Source organism: Hemitrygon akajei, chromosome 31, assembly GCF_048418815.1.
Source record: "Hemitrygon akajei chromosome 31, sHemAka1.3, whole genome shotgun sequence".
NCBI classification, from domain to species: domain Eukaryota; kingdom Metazoa; phylum Chordata; class Chondrichthyes; order Myliobatiformes; family Dasyatidae; genus Hemitrygon; species Hemitrygon akajei.
In genome coordinates, this window is record NC_133154.1 from 11,577,677 (window position 1) to 11,603,195 (window position 25,519).

At 46.9% G+C, this 25,519-nt stretch overlaps 2 protein-coding genes across 3 annotated transcripts in view; one reads left to right on the plus strand and one right to left on the minus strand.

Annotated features, from left to right (window-relative positions):
- The window catches only part of ddx47 (DEAD (Asp-Glu-Ala-Asp) box polypeptide 47), a 49,797-nt gene extending 41,379 nt beyond the window's left edge, over positions 1-8,418 (minus strand). Inside the window, exons 1-2 of the mRNA XM_073034021.1 lie at positions 8,307-8,418; positions 3,521-3,614 (exon numbers count right to left, since the gene is read on the minus strand). Of these exons, the coding sequence (XP_072890122.1) occupies positions 3,521-3,614; positions 8,307-8,408 (196 nt within the window). The 5' untranslated portion in view covers positions 8,409-8,418. The remainder of the gene's footprint in view (positions 1-3,520; positions 3,615-8,306) is intronic.
- Positions 8,419-11,771: 3,353 nt separating this feature from the next.
- On the plus strand, positions 11,772-25,219 carry LOC140719282 (E3 ubiquitin-protein ligase TRIM56-like). Of its 2 annotated transcripts, XM_073033800.1 has the most exons (3): positions 11,772-11,989; positions 13,227-13,304; positions 20,312-25,219. In XM_073033800.1, exon 3 carries the CDS (start codon positions 20,326-20,328, stop codon positions 22,303-22,305), a length of 1,980 nt encoding a protein of 659 aa, XP_072889901.1. In that variant the 5' UTR covers positions 11,772-11,989; positions 13,227-13,304; positions 20,312-20,325; the 3' UTR covers positions 22,306-25,219. The 2 variants fall into 2 exon arrangements, with proteins under 2 accessions (XP_072889901.1, XP_072889900.1); XM_073033799.1 differs by lacking the exon at positions 13,227-13,304 and having other exon boundaries at positions 11,773-11,989.
- Positions 25,220-25,519: the final 300 nt, after the last annotated feature.

The window sequence follows — 25,519 nt, forward strand, 5'->3', positions numbered from 1 at the left end:
AGGAGAATATGCTGAGATGGTGGCACCTTTGAGAAAGATAATGAAAGAAGCAGGACATACAAATTTGAAGAACGGCTTACAGTAGAATGGAGAGGCGGAGATAGCTTTCAATACTATTAAGCAGGAATTGCAGTCAGCACCAGCATTAGCTTTGCCTGACTACGAGAAGGTTTTTCATTTGTATGCATCCAACCGACAGGAGGGTTATGTCACAGCGGTTATAACACAAGAGGCAGGCACAGGAAAAGCAAAGCAGCCGATAGCATACTACAGTACGAGACTAGATGAGGTGGCTCAGGGGTATCCACCCTGTTATCAGGGATTGGCGGCGCTGTACTATGCATATGAAAAGGCATCATCTGTAACCCTGGGCTATCCTGTGACTCTGTACACACACCACAAAGTAGCAGAATTGCTGGAAAGAGGGAAATTTGTGCTGACGCCAGCCAGGATAGCAGCGTATCAGATGCTATTGACATTTCCAGGCATAACTATACAGAGATGCACTACCAGTAATATAGCCAATTTTGTCCCTTTGGGCTATGAAGGAGAACCCCATGATTGTGTAGGGAAGACGATGGCATTTGCCAAATTGAGAGCAGATTTACGGTCAGAACCACTAGAGGATGCAGATAAAAAGGTTTTGTTTGTAGATGGCTCTTGTTATAGGGATTATGATGGAAATCATGCAGGGTTCTCAGTAGTGCAGCAGGATCAGTCGAGCTATAAGATTATTAGGATGGAGTCCTGTCCCCAACCGTGTTCCGCCCAACTAGCAGAAATCAAAGCCCTGACAGCTGCGTGTGAAATGATAGAAGGTGAGAAAGTAGACATCTATACTGATTCGGCATATGCTCATGGAGTATGCCATTTATTTGGGGCAGTGTGGAAACAGAGAGCGAATTCTAGACTTAATAGAAGCCATGATGAAACCTAAAGCATTGGCTATAGTAAAATGCCAGGCACATAAAAAGGGAAATGATGTATTAACAAAGGGAAATCAAGCTGCGGACAAGGCAGCCAGAAAAGAGTCTGGATGTACATCAGCTGTCATTGCCCCCCAAGTAAGCCTAGCTCCAGAACCTGTGGTAGAGGACCTAATTGAAATACAAGGTAAGGCAACTTTGGCAGAACAGACAATGTGGAGACGAAGGGGGGCCAAGCAGAACCCGGAAGGCTTGTGGAGCATGGAAGACGGTTTGTTGGTAGCGCCCACCCCTCTACTGACGATTCTGATTTCAGAAGCGCATGGGATTGACCATTGTGCAAGGGGGGAAGTGATAAAGAAAATAAAGAAGGATGTTTTTTGGTCACCTTATTTACAGGCTTCAGTGGACTTTGTCTTGTCACAGTGCGAGGTATGCGCACAGAATGCAGGGTTCGGACATCAGTTATTTGACTGGTTAGAAAGTAGACAGAGGATGGGGAGCATGGCTGACTAAAATGGCAATAACTGTCAGTATTGTATTGTATTGTTGAGCTGTGCGGTTTTCTTCCTTGTCTCAAGTCTCTTGTAGTGCGTGCTGCAACCAAACAATTTCCGATGCTCGTGGCAATTACTGAAGCAAGCTTAGTGGAGAAAGAAACACCGAAAATGTATCGTTACAGCCTACAACACCTGCAGGATGAACAAGAGCAAAACGACAGTGGGAGTAGATTGTAAGGGCTTCTGAGTTTTTTTCCCCTGTACAAACCTGTACAAAGGGACATGTTTTTGGCTCAGCGGCCCAGGCTAACAGGGAGAGAATACTTTGAGGTCTTGGCGCAGAAAATTATAGTTTAACCCGAGATTTGGGAATAAGTGCTTGAGTTTATTGGGGCTTTTGTGCGCGGACTCTTAGTCTTTCTCTGTGTGAGACCAAAGGAGGGATATATTGGAGTGTAAAAGTTGCATTATTTGCTGTGTAACCAAAACTATGTAGTCAGCTTTGAACTTGCTATTTGCTATGCATGTATCCAATTTAGTAGGAGAATGAAATTTTAAGAATGTAGAAGACAATGGTGTGTTAATGAGAGGCTAGCTAAGAGATGTAGATTATGTAGTCAGCTTTGAGTTTGCTATTTTGCTATGCATGTATCCAATTTAGTAGGAGAATGAAATCTTAAGAATGTAGAAGATAATGGTGTGTTAATGAGAGGTAGCTAAGAGATGTAGATTAAAACATGATTAATGGGTAGAAACAATAGTGGCGGATGTACTGGTGATACGCAACTGTAGCACGATTGGATATGCTAATGCAACTAAACCAGGAGATTGCTATAAAAAATGCTATGTACAAGGATCGGTGGGCAATCAGCGACTAGCTCAATGACTGTCTCAGCTTTGATTTGCAAATTAAAATTTAACCCTTCTTGAAGAATCTTCTGCGTTTCCTGGTCGTTTGTGGGGCACGAGAAACCACGACAAAAATCAGATTCATCTCCTATGATTCTGCGAGACTCAAGTGTGATCCAATTGAAGTACAGTTGCAAGAAAAAGTTTGTGAACCCTTTACAATTAACTGGTTGTCTGTATTATGACCACTCATAAAATGTGGTCAGATCTTCTTCTAAGTCACAATAATAGACAAAAACACAATCTGCCTAAAATAATAACACACACAGTTGGAATTCTTCACACCGATACGGAGAACACCAATTTAAACAATCACTAGGCTAGGTTCAAAAAGCATGTGAGCCTCTGGGGTAATATGCCTTCTACTGGAGTCAGGTGCTCCAGTCAGTGAGACGGGATTGGAGGTATGGGTTATAGAGGCGCCCTGCCCTATAAAAAAAAGACACACAGAGACAGGTTACTGACAGACCCTGCTCTTCTCAAGAAAGTTCCGTTTCTGTGCACGGGAGAATGCCTTGTGAGAATAGGTTGAGTGAACTCGGCTTTTTCTCCTTTGAGCGGCAGAGGGAGGATGAGAGGTGTCCTGATAGAGGTGTATAAAATGATGAGAGGCTTTGATCGTGTGGATAGTCAAAGGCTTCTTCCCAGGGCTGAAATGGCTATCATGAGAGGGCACAGTTTTAAGGTGCTTGGAAGTAGGTACAGAGGAGATATCAGGGGTAAGTTGTTGTTGTTGTTGCTGTTTTTCTTTTTACGCAGAGTGGTGAGTGCATGGAATGGGCTGCCGGCGACAGTGGTGGAGGCGGATACGATAGGGTCTTTTAAGAGTCTGCTGGATAGGTACATGGAGCTTAGAAAAATAGAGGGTTACGGGTAACCCTAGGTAATTTCTAAAGTAAGTACATGTTCGGCACAACATTGTGGGCCGAAAGGCCTGTATTGTGTTGTAGGTTTTCTATGTTAAACGTGAGCCAGGCACTCAGGAGAAACTTCCCCTTCAGAAAATGCCACAGGAATTTTTAAACACCCAACTGGGCAGGTGATTGATATGTGCAAAAGTGCAATCATTAACCAGGTCACCAAAGCTTCAATCAGCAACCAGGCAAGAAAACATCTACATATAAAACAGCAAAAAAGGTTTGAGATATCCAGCCGGACAGCAGCCACTGTTGGTCTATCTCTCACCTTGCAAGGCCACGGGCAAAGCCTCTTTCTGGATGCTGGTGGGAGATTTCCATCCCAGTTGCTCACAGGCCTCACACAAAACCTCAGTCACACCCTAGAATACAAAGAGATACCAAAACTGAGTTACACACACAGGAAAACATTCCGACACCCCTTCAGGCAAAAGTCAAATAAGGGCCTCGGGTATGACTGCTGCCACAGCAAGGCTATGGGAAAAGGAATGGAGGTACTGATGGCTGACACAGAGATATCCAAGGGAGATCTTCAAGTCAGAGAGGTAGTTACACCCAAATGAAGGAAATGGGTATTGGGAGACCATCAGGAGGGGGAAATGGTTACCTTTGCCGTTGTTCCCACCAAGAACAGATATACTGTTGGATACCATTGGGGGATGGTCCAGCAGAGGACAGCCACAGCGGTTAGGTCTCTGGTACCAAGTCTGACTCTGTGGCTCAGAAGGGAATGGGGGAGGAGGCAAGCTGTAGCGAAAGGAGATTCTATGGTTAGCGGAACAGATAGGGTTCCATAGATGAGAACGGGATTCCCAGATGGTATGTTGCCTCCTGGGTGCCCAGGCTAGGGATATCTCGGCTCGCGTCTACAGCAGTCTTTAGTGGGACGGTTAACAGGCAGAGATCGTGGTCCATTTCGGTACCAATGGCATGGGTAGGAAGAGTGACGAGATCGTGCAAAGTGAGTTCAGGGAGTTAGGTGCCAAGTTAAGGAACAGGATCTCCAGGGTAGTGATACGAGGATTGCTACCTGTGCCATGTACTAGTAAGGCCAGAAATAGGAAGCTAATACAATTTAACAGATGGGTAAGGAGATGGTGCAGAAGGGAGGGATTCAGGTTTTAGGATCATTGGAATCTCGTCCAGGGAAAGTGAGACCTGTACAGCTAGCATGGTTTGCACCTGAACTGGAGAGGAACAAATACCACTGTAGGAAGGTTTGCTAATGTTGCACTGGAGGAGGGGGGAGGGTTGTTTAAAACCTAGAGTTACAGGGTACCAGAGTGGTTGTAGGAAAAGATGTTGTTAATCCTACGTACAAAAACGAGAACTGAGATGTCGAACATGGTGGGAATAATGTTCAGAGCTGCATCCATCTCAATGCATAGAGTGTCACAAGAGAGGCGGAAAAGCTTAGAGTATGGATCAGCACGTGGAATCATGACATCGTAACCACTGAGAGTTGGCTGCAGGAGGGGCAGGACAGGCAGCTCAATGTTCCGGGGTCCCGTTGTTCTACATTTGATAGAGCAGGAGGGATTAAAGGATGACATTACCAGACAGGAAAAAAGTCACAACAATCCTCAGACACAACAGACCAGAGAGCTTGTCTACTGACACGATACGGTGCAACTGAGGAATAAGGCAGGATGATCACATTAATGGGATTATATTATAGACCACCCAAATTTGTAAACAGTCGCAAATTTGTAAAGTGATCACAAACAGTTGCAAAAAAAACACAAGGTTATGATAGTAGATGATTTTAACTTTCCACACATTGTCTGGGACTCCCATACTGTAAAAGGGCTAGATGGAATAGAGTTTGTCAAATGAGTTCAGTAAAATTTCCTTCATCAATATACAGCGGTCCCAACTACAGAGATTCTGATACTGGATCAGCTATTAGTGAACAAAAGTCAAGGAAAGTGGCAGAACTGTGAGTAGGGAAACACCGGATCTAACGATCATAATGCCATTAGATTCAATATAATTACGAAGAAAGATGGATCTGGTCCTCAGGTGGAGATTCTAAATTGGAGAAAGACCAAATGTCATGGTATCAGAAAGGATCTGGTAAGTGTGGAGCAGGAAAGATTGTTTTCTGGCAAAAATGTGCTTGCTAAGTGGGAAGCATTCAAAGGTGAAATTTTGAGAGTACACGGTTCCTGTCAGAATGAAAGGCAAGAGTAACAGGCTTAGGGAACCTTGGTTTTTGAGATATTGAGGTCCTGGTTAAGAAGGAGGTGCGTAGCAGGTAAAAACAGCAAGGAACAAATGAGGTACTTGAGAAGTACAGGAACAAGAGAACACTTAAGGAAATCAGTGGGCACGAGGACAAGGTGAAGGAGAATCCCAAGGGCTTCTACAGATGTATTAAGAGCAAAAGGATAGCAAAGGACAAAATTGGTCTTCTTGAAAATCAGAGAGGCCATATATGCATGGAGCCAAAAGATATGGGGAGATATTAAATAGATAATTTGCATCTGTATTGACTAGGGAGACAGATACAGAGTCTACAGAAGTGATGCAAAAGTGATACAGAAGTATGGTCACAGACTATGTGTATACAGATTCCGGAGAGGAAATGCTTGCAGCCAAGAGGTAAATTAGGGTGATTAAATTCCACAAAGTCTGAGAAGGTGTTCCATTGGACCTTGTGGGAGGCTAGTGCAGAAATTGCAGGGGCCCTAGCAGAGGTGCTTAAAACATCTTTGGCCATGGGTGAGGTGCAGGAGAATTGGAGGATACCCAAGATTGTTCTTTTGTTGAAGACTCTAAGAACAAGCCGAGAAATTATAGGCTGGTGAGCCTGACATCAGTAGTGGCTAAGTTACTGTAAAGTATTCTAAGGAACAGAACACACAAGTACTTGGATAGACAGGGACAGATTAGGGATAGTCAATGTGGTTTTGTATATGGTAGTTTGCTTCTGACCAATTTTATAGTTTTTCAAAGAAGTTACCAGGAAAGTTGATAAAGGAAAGGCAGTGGGTATTGTCTACACGCAAGGCCTTTGACAAGGAGGATGGTCAAATAGGTTCAGTCGCTTGGCACTCAAGGTGAGGTAGTAAGTTCTATTGATTTCGCGGGAGGACCGTGACTAGCGGTGTTCCCCAGGGATCTGTACTGGGCACACTGTTTTTTATCATCTATGTCAACGATCTGGATGATAATGTAGTAAAATGGATCAGAAAATTTGCGGATGACACCAAGTTTAGGGGTGTAGTGGACAGCAAGGAAGGCTATCGTGGCTTGCAGAGGGATCTGGATCATGCAGAAAAATGATAGATGGAATTTGAAGCCTTGCACTTTGGGAGGTCCAGCCAGGGTTGGACTTTCACAGAGAGCGGAAGGGCACTGCAGATTGCAGCAGAACAGAGGGATCTGAGGATATAGATCCATAATTCCTTGAAAGAAGCATCACAGATAGGGTAATAAAGAGAGATTTTGGCACACTGGCCTTCATAAATCAAAGTACTGAGCACAAGAATTGGGATGTCATGTTGAAGTTGTCCAAGACATTAGTGAGACCCAATTTGGAGTACTGTGTGTACTTCTGATCTGAGTGCAGAGGGAGTTTACAAGGATGCTGCCAGGATTTGAAGATAGGGAAAGATTGAATAGGTTTTTAATGTTATTCCATAGAGGGAAGTTTTGATAGAGGTATACACAATTGGGGTGGCAGGGTGGAGATACATTTCTACCAAAGGAGGTGTAAGGTGCTCCTTCCCTCCGCTAGCCTGCAGGTCACCCTTGGGCAAGAAGGAGCACCTGTTTTGCTCCACCACCACCCCCCCCCCCCCCACACACACACACACACACCAATCAGGGATACATGAAGCCATGGAAGCAGGTGGGATGGTCACACAGGCAGCTGGTGCACATCACAAGTCCTGGTTATGCGACCACTGACACCAGGCGTACAGCCTCTGAAAGGTGTTGGTAACAGCTGGGATCACCCATCTTGAAAAGACACTGCCTAGAAGAAGGCAATGGCAAACCACTTCTGTAGAAAAATCTGCTGAGAACAATCACGCTCAAAGATCATGATCTCCTTCGTCATAGAGTGGATGTGGAGAGGATTGTCCCTAAATAGGGCGAGTCTGGGACCAGAGGGCACAGCCTCAGAATAGAGGGACATGCATTTTAACACAGATGAGGAGGAATTTTCACGAGAGTAGTGAATCACTGGAATTCACTGCCGATGCCACCTGCAGACTTTGGGTATACTTAAAGCCAATTTTGTTAAGTTCTTGATTAACCAGGATGTCAAAGGTTACGGGGAGAAGGCAGGAAAACATGGTTGAGAGGGATAATAAATCAGCCATGATGGGATGGTGGAGCAGACTCAGTGAGCCAAAAGGCCTAATTCTGCTCCTACGTCTTCTGGTTTTAGAACAAGAGGACATGGGTCAAGGGTGAAAGGTGAAATGTTTAAGGGGAACATGAGGGGGTAACATCTTCACTCAGAGTGGTAAGAGTGTGGAACAAGCTGTCAATAGAAAGTGTGAATGCACACTTGATTTCAACATTTAAGAGTAGTTTGTATAGGTACCTGGATGGGAGGGTATAGAAGGCTGTTGTCTCGGTGCAGGTCAATGGGACGAGCAGAATAAGTTCGGCACAGACTAGCAGAGCCTAATAGACTGTTTACGTGCTGTAATGTTCTATGACTCAATGAAAAGGGGAGAGGGCAGTGGAGATGAATGGTGGGGGGGGGGAGAGATAGTAGTGGGTGGTGAACCTGCACATACAGAACCATCCCCATTCTACCCCAACCCCCTCTTCTTCTCCCCTTCCCCCCATCTTCCATCCAAACTACCACCGCATCGCTCTCCCCTCATCTGACCCCTTCCCCACCGCTCTTCCTACTCCCCCTCATCCTACTTTCACTCCACCTCCCTCCCCTTCCCCGCAATCCGGTACCGGACACCCGACATGTGCCCCAGGCCCAACTTCAAACCACTGAGGACTCTGGGCAAAGAGAGGCTTCTCAGACAGTGTCTATTCCCCCGCCCCCAACCACTCAGCGCCGTCCCAGGACCGGTTACCAGATCTCGGAAAGTCTGCGGCTGCTGCTCGGGTTCCCCCTCGGGCTCCCCCTCGGGCTCGGGACTCTGCCGGTCCGGCTCCTCAGGTAACGTGTCCTCCATCTTCACTAACTCAGTGAGCATGCGCGAACCTTGCGCGGTGTGCGCTGGGAATTGTAGTTCTTAATTTGCTGACGTCACCGCACGACTGGGATGACAAAGGTCAACATCAGCAGCATCACAATCAGTAATGTCGTGAAATTTGTTGTCTTTGCGGCAGTGGTAAAATGTACAGTATATTACAGAGTGATAGAAAAAAGTGAATCACAGTATATATATATTAAATAGTTAAATTAAGTCTCAAAGTAGCTCAGATGAAATGCAGATTTAAGAACGAGATAGCTACTGAAAATACTGGAAGCATTCAACAAGTAAGGTAGCACCTTAGAAAAAAAGACTAGCTAGGTTATAGGTGAAGCCAGGTGGGTGTGGAAGCTAAAGGGCTGGAGAAGCAGGAATCTGATAGGAGTGAGGGAAGGAAGAGGGGACCCGGGGGGGGGGGGGGAGGGGGGGGTAGTGATAGGTACTGTAGGTGAGAAGATGTAAGAGGCCAGTGTTGGAATAGAAGAAAAGAGGAGGTGGTTTTTTTTTATATAAGATTGAGAAATTGATGTTCATACCACCCAGATGAAATATGAGGTGTTGCTCCTTCACCCTGAGAGTGGCCTCAGCGTGGCAGAGGATGAGGCCATGGATTGACTTGTTGGAATGGAAATAAAGTTGACCACTGAGAAATTCAACTTGTGGCGGAGGTGTTTGACAAAGCAGTACGAGGCTGATTTGGGGAATGATAGTAGAGTGAATGGGCTGGTGGAGGGTGATTTGGGGAATGATTGTAGAGGGAATGGGCTGGTAGTGGAGGGTGATTTGGGGAATGATTGCAGAGGGAATGGACCAGTGGTGGAGGGTGATTTGGGGAATGATTGTAGAGGGAATGGACCAGTGGTGGAGGGTGATTGTATACAGTGTGCTACACATTGTTCTTTTCCAATCAACTCACAGTTCTTCACTGGAGTGAGAGAAGTCTGTTAGCCAATGGACAGGAACTTAAATCATAAGTTTGAGTGTTATCTGTGTCCAAGAAGCTCAGTTGCGATCGTGTATTGTTTAAGATTCCGGGTTATGAGGATGCAAGATATGACAGATGTCCAGCTGTGGGAGTGGGGGGGGGAGTGTGCCACCTTTCTGAAGGACGGTTTAGCTGTCTCCAGAGAATTCCGAATGCATAATTATTGAATTGATCCCTCCACAGGGAATAATAGTAGAGTCTTGTTGGGTACCTCTACATGTGGGTGTATCGGGTAATGAAAGGGCAGAATTTATAGCAAAACAGGCACTTACTAAGTCTGAGGTTTTTTTTTGGGTAAGTATGAAACCAGACCTTGTGTTAGGTTGGCTGGGGTAGGGAAATGGCAGAAATTGTGGGATAGGAGTGGGACAGGGATTTATTACAACTTATTTCCATCTGTCCAGGGGAGGCACATTCTGGGAAGGGATATGAGGGAAAATGTGTGGTCGGCGAGACTGAGGTTTGATGTCCAGCACATAATTCTCCGTAGATCCCACCACCAAGCACATCGCCCCTCCTCCCCCCCCCCACACTTTCTCCTTTCTGCAAGGGTCACTCCCTGTGTGACTCCCTTGTCTATTCGTCCCTTCCCACTGATCTCCCTCCTGGCACTTATCCTTGCAAGCGGAACAAGTGCTACACCTGCCCCTACGCCTCCTCCCTCACCACCATTCAGGGCCCCAAACTGTCCTTCCAGGTGAGGCAGCACTTCATCTGTGAGTCTGTTGGGGTCATCTACTGTATCTGGTGCTCCCGGTATGGCCTCCTGTATATTGGTAAGACCCGGCGTAGATTGGGAGACTGCTTCACTGAGCACCTACGCTCCATCCGCCAGAAAAAGCGGGATCTCCCAGTGGCCACACATTTTAATTCCACTTCCTATTCCCATTCCGACTCCAACATGTCAGTCCATGGCCTCCTCTACTGTCGTGTTGAGGCCACACTCAGGTTGGAGGAGCAACACTGTATATTCCGTCTGGGCAGCCTCCAACCTGATGGGATGAACACTGATTTCTCAAACTTCTGATAATGTCACCCTCCCCTTCATCATTCCCTATTCTTATTTCCCTCTCTCACCTTATCTGCCTGCCTGCCCATCACCTCCCTCTAGTGCTCCTCCCCCTTTTCTTTCTCCCACGCCTTCTGCCCTCTCCTATCAGATTCCCTCTTCTCCAGCCCTGTATCCCTTTCACCAACTTCCCAGCTCTTGACTTCACCCCCCCCCCACCTACGGATTTCAACTATCACCTTGTGGTTCTTCCCCACTTTCTAACTGACCCCCTCATGTTCTTTTCCTGTCCTGATGAAGGGTCTCGGCCTGAAACGTTGGCTGTGACTCTTTTCCATAGATGCTGCCTGGCCTGATGAGTTCCTCCGGAGGGAGGGAGGGTGAGTGTGTGTGTGTGTGTGTGTGTGTGTGTGTGTGTGTGTGTGTGTGTGTGTGTGTGTGTGTGTGTGTGTGTGTGTGTGTGTGTGTGTGTGTGTGTGGTGTGTGTGTGAGAGTGTGTGTGTGTGTGGTGTGTGTGAGTGAGTGTGTGTGTGTGAGTGAGTGTGTGTGGTGTGTGTGAGTGAGTGTGTGTGGTGTGTGTGTGTGTGTGGTGTGTGTGTTGTGTGTGTGTGTGAGTGAGTGTGTGTGGTGTGTGTGTGAGTGTGTGTGTGTGTGAGTGAGTGTGTGTGGTATGTGTGTGTGTGAGTGAGTGAGTGAGTGTGTGTGTGTGTGTGTGTGCGAGTGAGTGAGTGTGTGTGTGAGTGTGTGTGGTGTGTGTGTGTGTGAGTGAGTGTGGTGTGTGAGTGAGTGTGGTGTGTGTGAGTGAGTGAGTGTGTGTGTGGTGTGTGTGTGAGTGTGTGTGTGTGTGTGTGGTGTGTGTGTGTGAGTGAGTGTGTGTGTTGTGTGTGTGAGTGAGTGTGTGTGGTGTGTGTGTGTGTGAGTGAGTGTGTGTGTGTGAGTGTGTGTGGTGTGTGAGTGAGTGAGTGTGTGTGAGTGTGTGTGTTGTGTGTGTGTGAGTGTGTGTGTGAGTGAGTGTGTGTGAGTGAGTGAGTGTGTGTGTGTGTGTGGCTTGAATTGCCAGCATCTGCAGATTTGCCCCTGTTTGCCTTTGGACACTCGGCGTTGGCACTTGTTGCTGTGCATGGGGAGTGGGTGCTGTGATGTTTCCCGGGCCCCACAGACGGAATATGTGATCACGGTGTGCCGCAGGTTTCAGTGAGAACTTGGGGGACTCATTGGGTAGATCTGGGGTGCCTAGTTCAGTCGTGGGTGGTGAACTTTTTCCATTTAAAACAGGTCCGGGAGCTGGGATCCGATCCCCCGTCATACTCCGTTGCAGTAGGTGGCGGTAATGCCCCTTCCTGATGGGTAAGAATCGTCATTCGCACAAAAAGCAATTTTCCAATTGACCTGTTATTTTGCTGATCGGATCGGGGAAGACGGGGACCCGGCAAAGTGGGATCGCACTGGGCGGGTAGCAGGCACAAAGGCCACCGGGAGTGGTTACCATCTCTCTCCTCCCCCTTTGCCCTCCGGGTCCAACCACTCCGCCGCTGCCGGGCACAGACCGGGGACTCGCTCGCTCAGGTGAGAGGGGAGCTGGGGTGTTGCCCCCTGATCTGCCGAGGGAGGGAAGCTGGGGGGTTGCCCCCTGATCTGCCGAGGGAGGGGAACTGGGGGGTTGCCCCCCGATCTGCCGAGGGAGGGGAGCTGGGGGGTTGCCCCCTGATCTGCCGAGGGAGGGGAGCTGGGGGGTTGCCCCCCGATCTGCCGAGGGAGGGGAGCTGGGGGGTTGCCCCCCGATCTGCCGAGGGAGGGGAGCTGGGGGGTTGCCCCCCGATCTGCCGAGGGAGGGGAGCTGGGGTGTTGCCCCCCGATCTGCCGAGGGAGGGGAGCTGGGGTGTTGCCCCCCGATCTGCCGAGGGAGGGGAGCTGGGAGGTTGCCCCCCGATCTGCCGAGGGAGGGGAGCTGGGGGGTTGCCCCCCGATCTGCCGAGGGAGGGGAGCTGGGGGGTTGCCCCCCGATCTGCCGAGGGAGGGGAGCTGGGGGGTTGCCCCCCGATCTGCCGAGGGAGGGGAGCTGGGGGGTTGCCCCCCGATCTGCCGAGGGAGGGGAGCTGGGGGGTTGCCCCCCGATCTGCCGAGGGAGGGGAGCTGGGGGGTTGCCCCCCGATCTGCCGAGGGAGGGGAGCTGGGGGGTTGCCCCCCGATCTGCCGAGGGAGGGGAACTGGGGTGTTGCCCCCCGATCTGCCGAGGGAGGGGAGCTGGGGTGTTGCCCCCTGATCTGCCGAGGGAGGGGAGCTGGGGGGTTGCCCCCCGATCTGCCGAGGGAGGGGAACTGGGGTGTTGCCCCCTGATCTGCCGAGGGAGGGGAGCTGGGGGGTTGCCCCCCGATCTGCCGAGGGAGGGGAGCTGGGGGGTTGCCCCCTGATCTGCCGAGGGAGGGGAGCTGGGGGGTTGCCCCCCGATCTGCCGAGGGAGGGGAGCTGGGGTGTTGCCCCCCGATCTGCCGAGGGAGGGGAGCTGGGGTGTTGCCCCCTGATCTGCCGAGGGAGGGGAGCTGGGGTGTTGCCCGTGGCACTCGAGCTGGCCGGCCGGGGTGGTTCGATGCAAAGCGACCGAGGCCTCTCCGCCCTCGGTCGGCTCCCTCCAGCCCGCGGGAAAGCATGCGGTTCCCCCTGAAGCTCGCTGATTGATATAAAGAAAAACCGTTCGGCGGGTCTAATTTGAGGGGTGGGGGCATTTCCCGAACATATAACAATGCATCTCGGCGCGTCTTCTTTCACTTTCGATTCGGGAATCATCCCTAAGTTTCCTTTTCAGTGAGAGGTTATCATCACCGTCACAAGCAGGTTGGAAAGCGGCACCCACGTAGAACACTTTCAACGCTGATCACATCGGGTCAGTTAAAAAGGAAAACCGAAATGTAGAATCGTAGTTACAATCAGATTGGGGGAGATTGGGGAGGTGGGAGATCAAGACTTTATCGTTCGGTGTGTCGGAGGTCCCTCACAGAGTTCGGGAACAGCGTGGCTGAAGTTGTCCTTGTTTTTGGAGATCTGCTGCTGTTTTGATTCTTTTGCCCAATGGAATGAGGAGGGGAGGGGGGTCCTGGATTATGTCAGCTGCTTCCCCAAAAGGCAACCAGAAGCGTGGGTGCAGGAGGGGCTGGTTTTGTGTGATAGACGGGGTGGGGGGGCTTTGATCACAACTCTGCAAGTTCTTGCAGATGGTCAGAGCGGTGGTACAGCCAGACAGGATGCTTTCTATGGTGCATCGAGGACCCCCATGCTCTCTTCCTGCTTACTACCATTGGCAGGAGAGAGGTCCCCACCAGCTTCAGGAACAGTTATTTCCCTTCAGCCATCAGCTCCTGAACCAGCGTGGGTAAAGTCACTCACCTCAACTCTGAACTGATTCCACAACCAAGGATTCTAACTTGTGTTTTTAGTATTATTTATTAAGGTGTAGGTTATTGCTGGTCTTTATGTATAGTTTTTCTTAAAATTCTAATATAGTTCTTTATTTTCCTGTAAATGCCTGCAAAAAATGAATCTCGGGATAGGATGTGGTGATATATATGTACTTTGCAATAAAATTTTACTTTGACAGCTATGGAAAATAGAACCGTAGAACATTACAGCAAAGAAACAGGCCTTTTGGCCCTTCTTGGCTGTGCCGAACCATTTTTCTGCCTAGTCCCACTGACCTGCACCTGGGCCCATATCAGTTACTTTATTGTCACCAAACAATCGATACTAGAGCGTACAATCATCACAGCGATATTTGTTTCTGCGCTTCGCGCTCCCTGAAGTACAAATGGAATTTCTCTCCAAACACCTCTCATCCATGTACCTGTCCAAGTTTTTCTTAAATGTTAAAAGTGAGCCCGCATTCACCACTTCATCTGGCAGCTCATTCCACACTCCCACTACTCTGCGTGAAGAAGCCCCCCCCCCCCCAATATTCCCTTTAAACTTTTCCCCCTTCACCCTTAACCCATGTCCTCTGGTTTTTTTCTCCCCAAGCCTCAGTGGAAAAAGCCTGCTTGCATTCACTCTACCTATACCCATCATAATGTTCTATACCTCTATCAAATCACCCCTCATTCTCCTATTCTCCAGGGAATAAAGTCCTAACCTATTCTCTGTAACTCAGTTTCTTTTTTTTTAATAATATTTATTTATTAAATTTTAGAAATTACAAAGAATAAATGTGGTGATAAAATAGTAAGAAAAATATTAATCCTCCCCCCTCCCCTTAACCCTTATCTAAAGAAAGAAAAAAAGGAAAGAAGAGAAAGATTGCCTGGATATCGGAGGATCCCCACATGCTCCATGGAGCTCAAAATAATTTTGATATTTATTTTTACTTTCCCCAATTACTATAATTTTATCTTTAAAGGACCTATGTATTTAATCTTATCTTTTGTAAGTATGGGAACCAAATTTTCAAAAATATATCATATTCATTTCTTAGATTATACATAATTTTTTCAAGTGGAATACAACTATGTATTTCATTATTCCAACGATCCATAGTTAAATATTAATCAGATTTCCAAGTAACTGCGATAACTTTTTTGGCTACTGCCAATGCAATTTTTATAAATTTTTTCTGGTACTTATTCAATTTAAGTTTCGTTATTGCCCCTTCAATGTCTCCTAATAAAAATAATAGTGGACTATGTGGGAGTTGTACTCCAATAATTTGTTCCAATAAAAGTCTTAAATTTATCCAAAATGGTTGAATTTTAAAACAAGACCAAGTAGAATGTAAAAAAGTACCAATTTCTTGATTACATCGAAAACATTGGTCAGACATATTTAAATTTAATCTATTTATTTTCTGTGGTGTTATATATAATTGATGTAAAAAATTATATTGTATTAATCTAAGTCGAACATTTATTGTATTTCTCATACTATCAGAACATAATCTTGACCAATTTTTTCCATCAATTTTAACATTCAGATCAGATTCCCATTTTTGTCTTGATTTATGAATTCCTAATTTAATTGTCTGCTTTTGAATCAAATTATACATACAAGATGTAAATTTTTTAATTTTTCCTTTCTGAATTAATATTTCCATTTCACTAGGTTTTGGCATCAACATTGTTTGTCCCAGCTTTTCTTGTAAATAGGCTTTTAATTGAAAATAACAGAAAAGAGTGTTGTTTGATATTTTATATTTATTTTTTAATTGATCAAACGACATCAATATACCCCCTTCAAAACAGTCACCTATATATTTAATCCCCTTTTGAAACCAATTATGTAAAAGTTTATTATCCATTGTAAAAGGAATAAGCCTATTTTGAATTAAAGTTCTTTTTGCTAATAAAGATTTATTTATCTCATCGTCCATATTTACCTTATTCCATAAATCAATCAAGTGTCTTAATATAGGAGATTCTTTTTTTTCCCGTATCCATTTGGATTCCCATTTATATATAAAATCTTCTGGTATATTTTCTCCTATCTTATCTAATTCTATTCTAATCCATGCCGGGTTTTCTTCATCAAAAAAAGACGCAATAAATCTAAGTTGATTTGCTTTATAATAATTCTTAAAATTTGGAAGTTGTAACCCTCCTAAATCAAATTTACATGTCAATTTTTCCAATGATATTCTTGACATCTTTCCTTTCCAAAGAAATTTCCTTACATATTTATTCAGTTCTTGAAAAAAAACTTCTGAGGTAATTGTATTGGTAAAGTTTGAAATAAATATTGCAATCTAGGAAATATATTCATTTTTACAACATTAACTCTACCTATTAATGTTATTGATAACATCATCCATTTATCAAGATCCTCTTTTTTTTTAATAATGACAAATAATTTTGTTTGTATAAATTTTTTACATCATTATCAACTCTAATACCTAAATATTTTATCCCATTTATTGACCATCGAAATTGAGTTGCTAATCGACATTGATTATAATTTCCTTTGGTAAGGGGTAAAATTTCACTCAGTTTCTCAAGTCCCGGCAACATCCTTGTAAACCTTCTCTGCACTCTTCAACCTTATTAATATCCTTCCTGTAATTAGGTGACTCACAATGCTCCAAATTCGGTCTCACCAATGTCTTACATATTAAATATGTCTTAGACATGGTAGGAGTCATGTTGAATTTCCTTGGTGTGCATTCTTGGCCACGTGCTGGGCCAGGATCAGTCTGGGCTCATTAAAAATTCAAAAGGTTCAAAAGTAAGATTATCGTCGAAGTAACGCGCAGAAGTAGCTGGAGGAACTCAGCAGGTCAGGCGGCATTGATGGAAGTGTGTAAACGTTTCGGGCTGAGGAAGGGGGAAGAGGCACGGGAGGGGAAGGAGGACTCGCTGGAAGGTTAAGATAGGTGGGAGAGGCAAAGGGCTGGAGAGGAAGGAATCTGATAGGAGAGTAGACCGTGGGAGAGAGGGAAGATGGAGGGGCACCAGGGGGAGGTGACAGGCAGGTAAGGAGAAGGGGTAAGAGGCTAGAGTGGGGAAAAGAAGAGGGAGGAGAAAAGAGAAGAACGGAAAAATACCAGAAGGAGAAATCTGTGTTCATGCCACCATGTTGGAGGCTACCTAGATGGATTATGAGGCGTTGCTGCTTTACTCTGAGGGTCCCCTGCAATCTTATCAAAGTGTACAGTACATACCATGTGCAGCCTCTAGGTTCATTTTGTTTTCAGGCCCCTACAGGAAAATAGAGAAATACAATAGCATCCATGAGAAACCACACATCACAAAGGCAGAGGGCCTGAAAGTGAGTACGCGGGCTGTGGAGCTGGCTCATCACCGTCCACGTCAGCCCAGGAGCCTAATGCTTGTAGGGCAGCAGCTGTTCCTGAACCTGGTGGCTTGGGGGCGAGAGATAACACTCACCCCTGCCAAACCCATCAGCCCTTGGTTCCCAAGATATAGTTCAGGGTCAATCCCCGTGTGGTTTTTCCTGAGGTGGAGTCAGCAGGTACCTGCTGGATTAGAAGTGTGCTCAGGAGGAAGATGAGGGCTCTAGGTGTAGTGATGGGGGAGAAGATAACACACTTAGCAGTGAGACATCCTCACCCCTCCCGAGAAGTCCCCACTGATATGGCAGAACGAATAAACAGCGCCGTGGGCCGAGACCCTTTTTCAAGACTGAAAAGGAAGGGGGAAAGACATCGGAATATGCAGTTTGGGTGAGAGGAGGAGGCGGCTAATGTGGTTTCTCGTGCCCCACAAACGACCAGGAGACGCAGAAGATTCTTCAAGAAGTATTAAACTTTAATTTGCAAATCAAAGCTGAGACAGTCATTGAGCTAGTCGCTGATTGCCCACCGATCCTTGTACATAGCATTTTTTTTTAGCAATCTCCTGGTTTAGTTGCATTAGCATATCCAATCGGTCTACATCCGCCACTATTGTTTCTACCCATTGACTTAATCCTGTTCTACTCTACATCTCTTAGCTACCTCTCATTAACACACCATTGTCTTCTACATTCTTAAGATTTAATTCTCCTACTATAAATTGGATACATGTATAGCAAATAGCAAGTTCAAAGCTGACTACATAGTTTTGGTTTGTTACGAACCCCCGTAACTGGGTCACTTACCAGCAAAGATAGAGAGATCCGTTGAAGTCTGATGGTACTATTTTTAACAGTATTTATTAGTAAAAATACTCAAAAATAATATCAATGCAAACATACAGATAATATACGTCGTCAATACTAAATCTAAAAGTGCGGGTATAATAATAAGAAATAGCTCTATCGTTGTCTAGGGGATAATGTATTGTCCGATGGAAATATAAAAGTCACTCCGTTCATTCAGGCTGCAGCCTTTGGTTGGAGACAAGAGAGAGATTTTTAGAAACTTGCCAGCTTTTCCTTTTATGATTTCGATCCTTCGAGAGTTCCGTTGGTGTGGCCGGTCACTTGTGGCCTCTCCTTTAGCTAAAGCCGTTCTTCCGTGGCGAGCCCGCCAATTCCCAGGCAAGGGAAAAGGACGCACGCGAGCCACCCACCGGCTGTCGCTATTCAACGCTGTCATGGGATTTCTAGCATTTCTCCTGGTGCGTCTAAAGGGGTTGTTCCCCAGACCCTCTTTTATCCTTACTCACGGGGTCTCAGATGTCAATCAGGTTGGGATGATGCAATCCCTCAACCAGCCCACTCTGGTTGTCCCCTGAGGGGCTTCAATGAATAGTACAGTACTCAATACACAATTCTGTCTCCAAGAGACAATGGCCGTTATCCGTGGCTTTGTCTTGCTGAGTTCAGGACACATTCCAAAACCTTGAAGATTCTCTCATTTCCTGGGTCCCAGACCTGAATTAATAGCGATCTTGCGATTCTCAAGAAGAGGGGGGCTACTTTGTACCCTTCGGCCCCTCAGAGTTGTGGCACATTCGTGACAGGTTACACAGCAAACAATGCAACTTTTATACTCCAATACTTAGCAGGAAGGCGATAGGTGAAGCTAGGAGGGTGGAAAAGGTAAGGGGCTGGAGAGAAAGGAATCTGAGAGGAGAGGAGGGAGGACCATGGGAGAAAGGGAAGGAAGGGGGGAAGTGATCGGCAGGTATGAAAAGGTGAAAGGCCAGAGTGGAGAATAGAAGTGGGGGGGGAGGAAGGGGAAAAGATTACTGGAAGGAGAAATTGATGTTCACGCCATCAGGTTGGAGGCTCCTACACCTTGAAGGACCGACGTGGCAGAATGGGATCGTTTGGCCACCGGGGAAGGTCAGCTTTGGGTGGATGAAGCAGCACCCCCCCCCCCCCCCCAGTTCACGGCGGGTCTTTCCAATGTAGAGCAGGCTGCCTCATGAGCACGATCCCAGCAGTTTGGCAGATGAAGTGTTCCCTCGCCTGGCAGGACTGTCTGGGGCCCTGAATGGAGGTGAGGGAGGAGGTGAATGGGCAGGTGTAGCACTTGGGCTGCTTGCAGGGGTAATTACCGGGTAGGAGATCAGTGGGGGTGGGGAAGAGAACGAATGGAAAAGGGAGTCACGGAGGGAGCTATCCCAACGGAAAGCGGAGCGGGATGGGCGGTAAAGGTAGATTTAGTGGTTGGATCCCTGTGGAGATGGTGGAAGTTGAGGAGAATGATGTGTTGGGTGGTAGATGAGGACAAGAGGAACCATCACTGTTAAGGTGGCGGGAAGATGAGGTGAGCGCGAATGTTCAGGAACTGGAGGAGATGCGGGCGAGGGCAACATCAATAGTGGAGGAAGGAAAAGCCCAGGTTTGAAGGAGGAGGACATTTGGAAAGGAAAGCTGTGACCTGGGAATGAATGCGGTGGAGGTGAAGGAACTAAGTGCCATTTTCGCAGGGGACAGGGTGGGTAGTGGTGTATTCAAGATAGCCATGGGAATTGGTGGGTTTCTGAAAGATGCCAGTTGACAGTTTGTCTCCAGAGATGGAGACAGAGAGCTCAAGAAAGGGGAGGAAGGTGGCGGAGGAATGGACCGAGTGAGTTTAAGGGAGGGTGGAAAGTTAGAGGCAGAGTTAATGAAATTGACGAGCTCAGCATGGGTGCGGGAAGCAGCACCAATGCAGTCGTCAGTGTAGGGGAGGAAGAGTCGGGGAGTATTGCCCGGGAAGGCTTAAAACGCGGACTGATCTACATAGCCAACAAACGGAGGAATAGCTGGGACCCATGCGGGCTACCCCTCGCACCTGCACAAAGCGGGAGGAGCCCAAGGAAAATATTTTGAGAATGAGGACCAGCTCAGCCAAACAGAGGAGGGTGGTGCTAGAGGGGATATGTTCGGTTCTTTCATCGAGAAAGCCAGAGAGCTTTGATGCTTTCTTGATGGGGGACAGAAGTGTGTAGATCTGATGCACGTTAACGTTCAGAATCACCTAAGCTATCTTACTAAGATCTCAACTTTATATAACCAGACATCTGTTCTCTTCTGTTTCAGGCTGTGTTTTCATCATGGCTACGTCTTTGGCCATTACAGATCAAATCGAAAATGACATTTTAAACTGCAAGATCTGCTTTAATAGGTTTAACCAACCGAAGATGTTGCCTTGCACCCACACCTATTGCTTTGACTGCCTGGAGAACATGGTGAGAGGAAACAGAAAGATTCGTTGTCCCGAGTGCAGGGAAGAGGTGGACGTGAGCGGGGGCGTCAGCAAGCTGAAGACCAACTTTCAGATCAACTCCCTTCTGGATATCTTCAAGGGGCAGGAGAGCGAGGAGGCGGCCTGCAGCCTGTGCGCCATAGTGGGGAAGAGCAGGACCTCTGCGGCAGCTCAGTGCCAGACTTGCTCCGTTCATCTCTGCCTCTCTTGCAAGGTCAAGCACACGGCAGGCAACCCAGGCCACATGTTGACGAGCCTGCCCGGATTCAGTTCCGGCCCCTGTGAGGCCGAGGTGACGATGCAGAAGAAGGTGTACTGTCAGCAACATCCCAGAGCACTGGTGGATTACTTCTGTACGTCCTGCAACTCCGCCATCTGCGCCAGCTGCTCCTCGTACTCTCATGCCCAGCATAAAAGAGTGCCAGTGGCTAAAACAGCGCAAACCACGAGACCCATGGTGACGAAGCTCGTCGGAAGACTGAGTACTGAGCTTCAGTCGCTGGCGCGGCAGGACGACAGTCTCAACGACGCAGTGAACAAGCTGAAAGCTACGGAGTGCTCCTTGATGTCAATGATCGAAAGTACCCTGACGGAGGTCATAAACAACTTGATCAAGCAAGGCGACGGCATCAAAGTCACGGTCGCCGATTACGTCAGGAAACAGGAGGAGCTGTACAGGAACGCCAAGACAGAACTTCATCATCAGATAAAGAAGGCGGAAGAGACCAGAGAGTTTGCCGAGCGCATCCTGCAATCTGGCCATGCCAGAGAGATCGTATGCCTGCAGTCCATTGTAGAAGAGCATATTAACGCTGTCCAGGCACTGAAGGCACCCAGAGGAGAGAAAAACAGTCCCAGCCTAAAGGTCAATGAATCAATAAAGAAACAAATTTTCCAATCGAACCTATTCAGCATCACATTCGAGGGAGAATCCATCCCTGGGGCCCAAACAACTCCAACCAGAACAAAGCAGAATAGGAGTCCGGCCAAAACTCCTCAGGCAAGGGTTCCAGTTCCTCAACCCAGGCAGAAGGTGTCGAGCATGTTCAGCTTCGACACTGAGCTGTCGGACGACGATTGTGATCCCAAGCTGACCGGTATTAGCGTTGCCAGCGATGGAACCATCATAGTCGCGGACGAAGGGAATTCCATTCTGAAATGCTACACGGACACCGGATACTTCATTCGGGTTATTGAGCTGCCCGATGACGAAGATGACCCGTGTAGTGTTGCTGTGTTCGATGACACCATTGCCTGCTCGGCAGGGAACAAGCTCTACTTTCTGGACCTGGACGGAGTTTTTCTGAAGAAGCTTTTCCTGCGTGGCAATGAATCCGTTTACCCCATCGCTGCCTATGAAGACGAATATGTGGCGGTGAGTGAGGGGGCTTTGTGCTCCCTGTCTCTCTATGATGTCGACGGGCATGTGGTCAGCAGGGTCAAGCCGTTCGGCTACGAAGGCGTCAGGTTTCTCTTCCTGGCAATCAACTCTTCGGAGCAGTTCATCGTAGCCGATAGTGGGAAGAAATGTATTGTCATATTCAACAGGTGCGGGGAGGTCCTCACTCTCTGTGACCAGATCACTTTGAATGGGCTGGATTGTGCATTAAAACCATATAGCATTTGCACAGATGTAAATGACAATATCCTGGTCACTGAGCGAAATAGAATCCTTTTGTTTTGGTCAGATGGAACTTTTAGGGAGGAGCTGTTGAACACGGGAAATGGACTTCACAAACCTCGCGTCATTGCCGTTAATGATGAAGACAGCCTCATCGTTACCCAAAGCAATGGGTTTGTCTCGCTGTACAAGCTTGACCTATCTTAGCTTCAGAGCAGGGTTCAGAGTGAGCACAACCTCCTCGTGCCCTGCGTAATGAAGGGGGGTGCTTAGGGGGCAAGGGGAGGTGGTGGTAGAAAACCCACGATGTAGTTTGAGTCTAGTTCCGTGCACCCTGTACATACACGCAGTGGCCACTTCATTAGGTGTGCTTCTGGACATTCTCCTCTTGACCTCTCAATCAATAACAAGGCGTTTTCACCCACAGAACCACCTCTCACTGGATTTTTTTTTGTTGACCATTCCTGGTAAACTCCAGAGACAGTGGTGCGTGGAAATCCCAGGAGATACTCAAACTGCCCTGTCTGGCACCAACTATCATTCCACAGTCCACTTTTACTCCCTATCCTGATGTTTGGTCTGAACACCAACTGAACCTCTTGACCACATCTGCGTGCTTTTATGCACTGCGCTGCTGCCACGTGATTGGCTGATTAGATGTTCGCATTAACAAGCAGGAATACCTAATAAAGTGGCCACTATGTGTACATAAACCATTCCAAAAAAAAGATTAACATTCCAAAGCGATACATAAGAGTTCTGACGGGCAAAATCCTCCGAACATTTTTCACTGATGTCTCTTTCTAATCAGCACCATCATCTCACCATGACCCCGCAGACTTGGATCTGGACTCCATTTAGACCATAATCAGGCCATTTGGCCCATTGAGTCTGCTCCGCCATACCATCATGGCTGATTTATCATCCCAAATGCGGTTCCACTTCCTCGCATCCCCAATGATTTGCAGGACCTTTGTGCTCCAGTCATTTCTATGTCACATGAAATAAACTCGAGAGATCTCAGGTCAATTAGTAAGCGCAGTGGTACAAGACAACGACGGTGCCCCTAATTTGACATCGTTGGCACATGGTGTCAGAAATGGGGTTGGCGTATGTGACTGAAATAGATCCAGCTATATTGACGGTGTTCTTCACATTCTGGGCCTTTGTCAGAGTGGAGCAAGATACACTTTTCACTCTTGGAGCGAATTTGATGCTAATATTTCATATTGCCTGAAACATTCCAAGCATGGTCTCTGCAGTCCCAGGAGGCAACGCTAGCATTCCTCCAGCAGACTGTTTGCCTCAGCAGTTTCCCAGCATCTGTCAGCTCTTGTGTCTCCCGTTTTATTTAAAATATAACTTGCTTCTTTTTATTCTTGAGGCCAACACCCATACTGGAGTATAGGCCACTGACAGCAGCTCCTCTGTCCTGGACAAAAGGTTGATCGGCCACATGGCCTCCCCTTTCACCACACAATTTCATACGCCTTCGAGGTGAAGATCCTTTCTCTCCCAGGGATGAGGTCTTTGGAGCTTCTGTAGCTCTGGGTCTTTATAGGATGTGGTTCCTAGCCCCCTGCCCAACCCTCCTCCTCCTCTCACACTGGGGCGTGGGACTGTCTATGGCAGAGTGAAAACTTGCTTAGACATTACCAATGTAGCATCCGTGCCCCCAATTTACCCCGTTCGCCTAGGTTGAACTGCCGTCGCCTTGCCAATAGTGCAATACTTCGGTGTAAGTACGGTGTAAAGCCCCCCCCCCCAGTACACGCTCGCAACGCAAATACTAGACAATACACCAAAGGTAAGTAATTAATTGCAACTTTATAGTTAGTGGTGGGTTAGTAGAAACAGATAACCTAAAGGCGCCAAATCAGTAAGTTTATCAGTTTGTGCACATAATATTTTAATACGTCAGAGCTCACGCCTCCGGTTCCATCCACAACGACCTTCCGAGCCTTTGGCCACCGTCCGAACCGCCGACGTCCTGTATCTGCCACTCTGGAACCGCTGACCGTTCCTCACACGTCCGCCCTCCTCGCTCACCTCCCGAAAAAGACCGCGAACTCCCGCTCAGTTTACACATACAAGATAGCATAGCAATTCTCCATCGGTTAGCTCCCCCTCTTATCTGCAGTTATAACCCAAACATTCCAGATACAGAAACCCATTACAGCATTAAGTAACTTTACAAAGGAGCCATTTTGTTAGGCTGAACAGTTAACGCCACAGTTACTGGTACTGAGAGCCCTACATTAGCTTAAAACTGCACTCTTATCTGCTTTTTGATCTCTACCATCTGTTTACTGTTCAGACCACAAACCCCCCCCCCCCCCCCAACCACCGTGTTACAAAACATTTGATGAGGCATGGACCATGTCTGTCTGTAAGCCGCTTGTATGTTTCCCTGTGCCCGCATAGGTTTCCTCCCACATTCCCAAGTTAGTAAGTTAATTGGGCAGCACAGATTCGATGGGCCAAAGGGCCTCATAACCATGCTGTAAAACAAATCATTAACAAAAATTACTCATCCATAAGGATGCCTGGGAACTAACACGGAGAGCTTTGATGATGACTTTGTTAAAAGTAGTAAATAATACATTAATAAAGATGATTATTTTAGTGAAGATTTATTGAGGGTAAAGGAAAAGCTTTTGATTGTTATATAAGATATCTGGTGTTGTAAAGAAATGCTTCTTAAATAGAAAAACTGCAAACAAATCCAAAAACAAAAGCTTAAGAATTTGTTTTGATTACCTTTTGAGAGATCAACAAAAATTAATAAAATCACAGTTAGGTTTAAAGATCAAGGAAATTTCATAGCAGGTAGACTCTGTGGTTGAGCTTTACATCTGATTCCAGTGTTGGACTTCCAATGAACAGTTCTTGGTTAAGATCCACTTTGAATAGTGACCTTTGATTAGCTCTCCCAAGCTTGTTGATTTAGTCATGTTTGGCGATTATGTTAACGGTGTAGGTGCCAGATCCTGTCAAAATGTTGTTGTTGTACTTGCTGAAAAATAACCAATTATTCCGTTCTATCTGACTTGTTGGTTACTCCAATGTACTCTTTTACTGCAGCATCTAAAAATGTTGAAATAAAACTTTTTTGAAGTTCCTTAATGTTACGTATGCGCTGAGCAGGAACAACAATGGAGTGGTGTGGTTAAACGTTCTACTGGGTCATGTCAGCTATTGTAGACACTGGGCAACTTACAACACGGCAGTGACCAAGTGAGCACGCTGGGACGAAAAACGTGCACTCGAAAGCCCACGCAGTAAGAGAGTGCCTCCTGCGTGTAGCGGACACAGCCGATTCAGCCACTCGCACACGTGCCACGTTCTCACAAACCATCTGATGGGGTTCACTTAATGGCAGGAAGTTGTATAGACCAGTGGGCAGCCCAGCTCAATGCCA

Bases quoted from the DNA above. Each gene is read 5' to 3' on its own strand.
- LOC140719282 (XM_073033800.1), top strand. From the start codon at position 20,326: ATGGCTACGTCTTTGGCCATTACAGATCAAATCGAAAATGACATTTTA.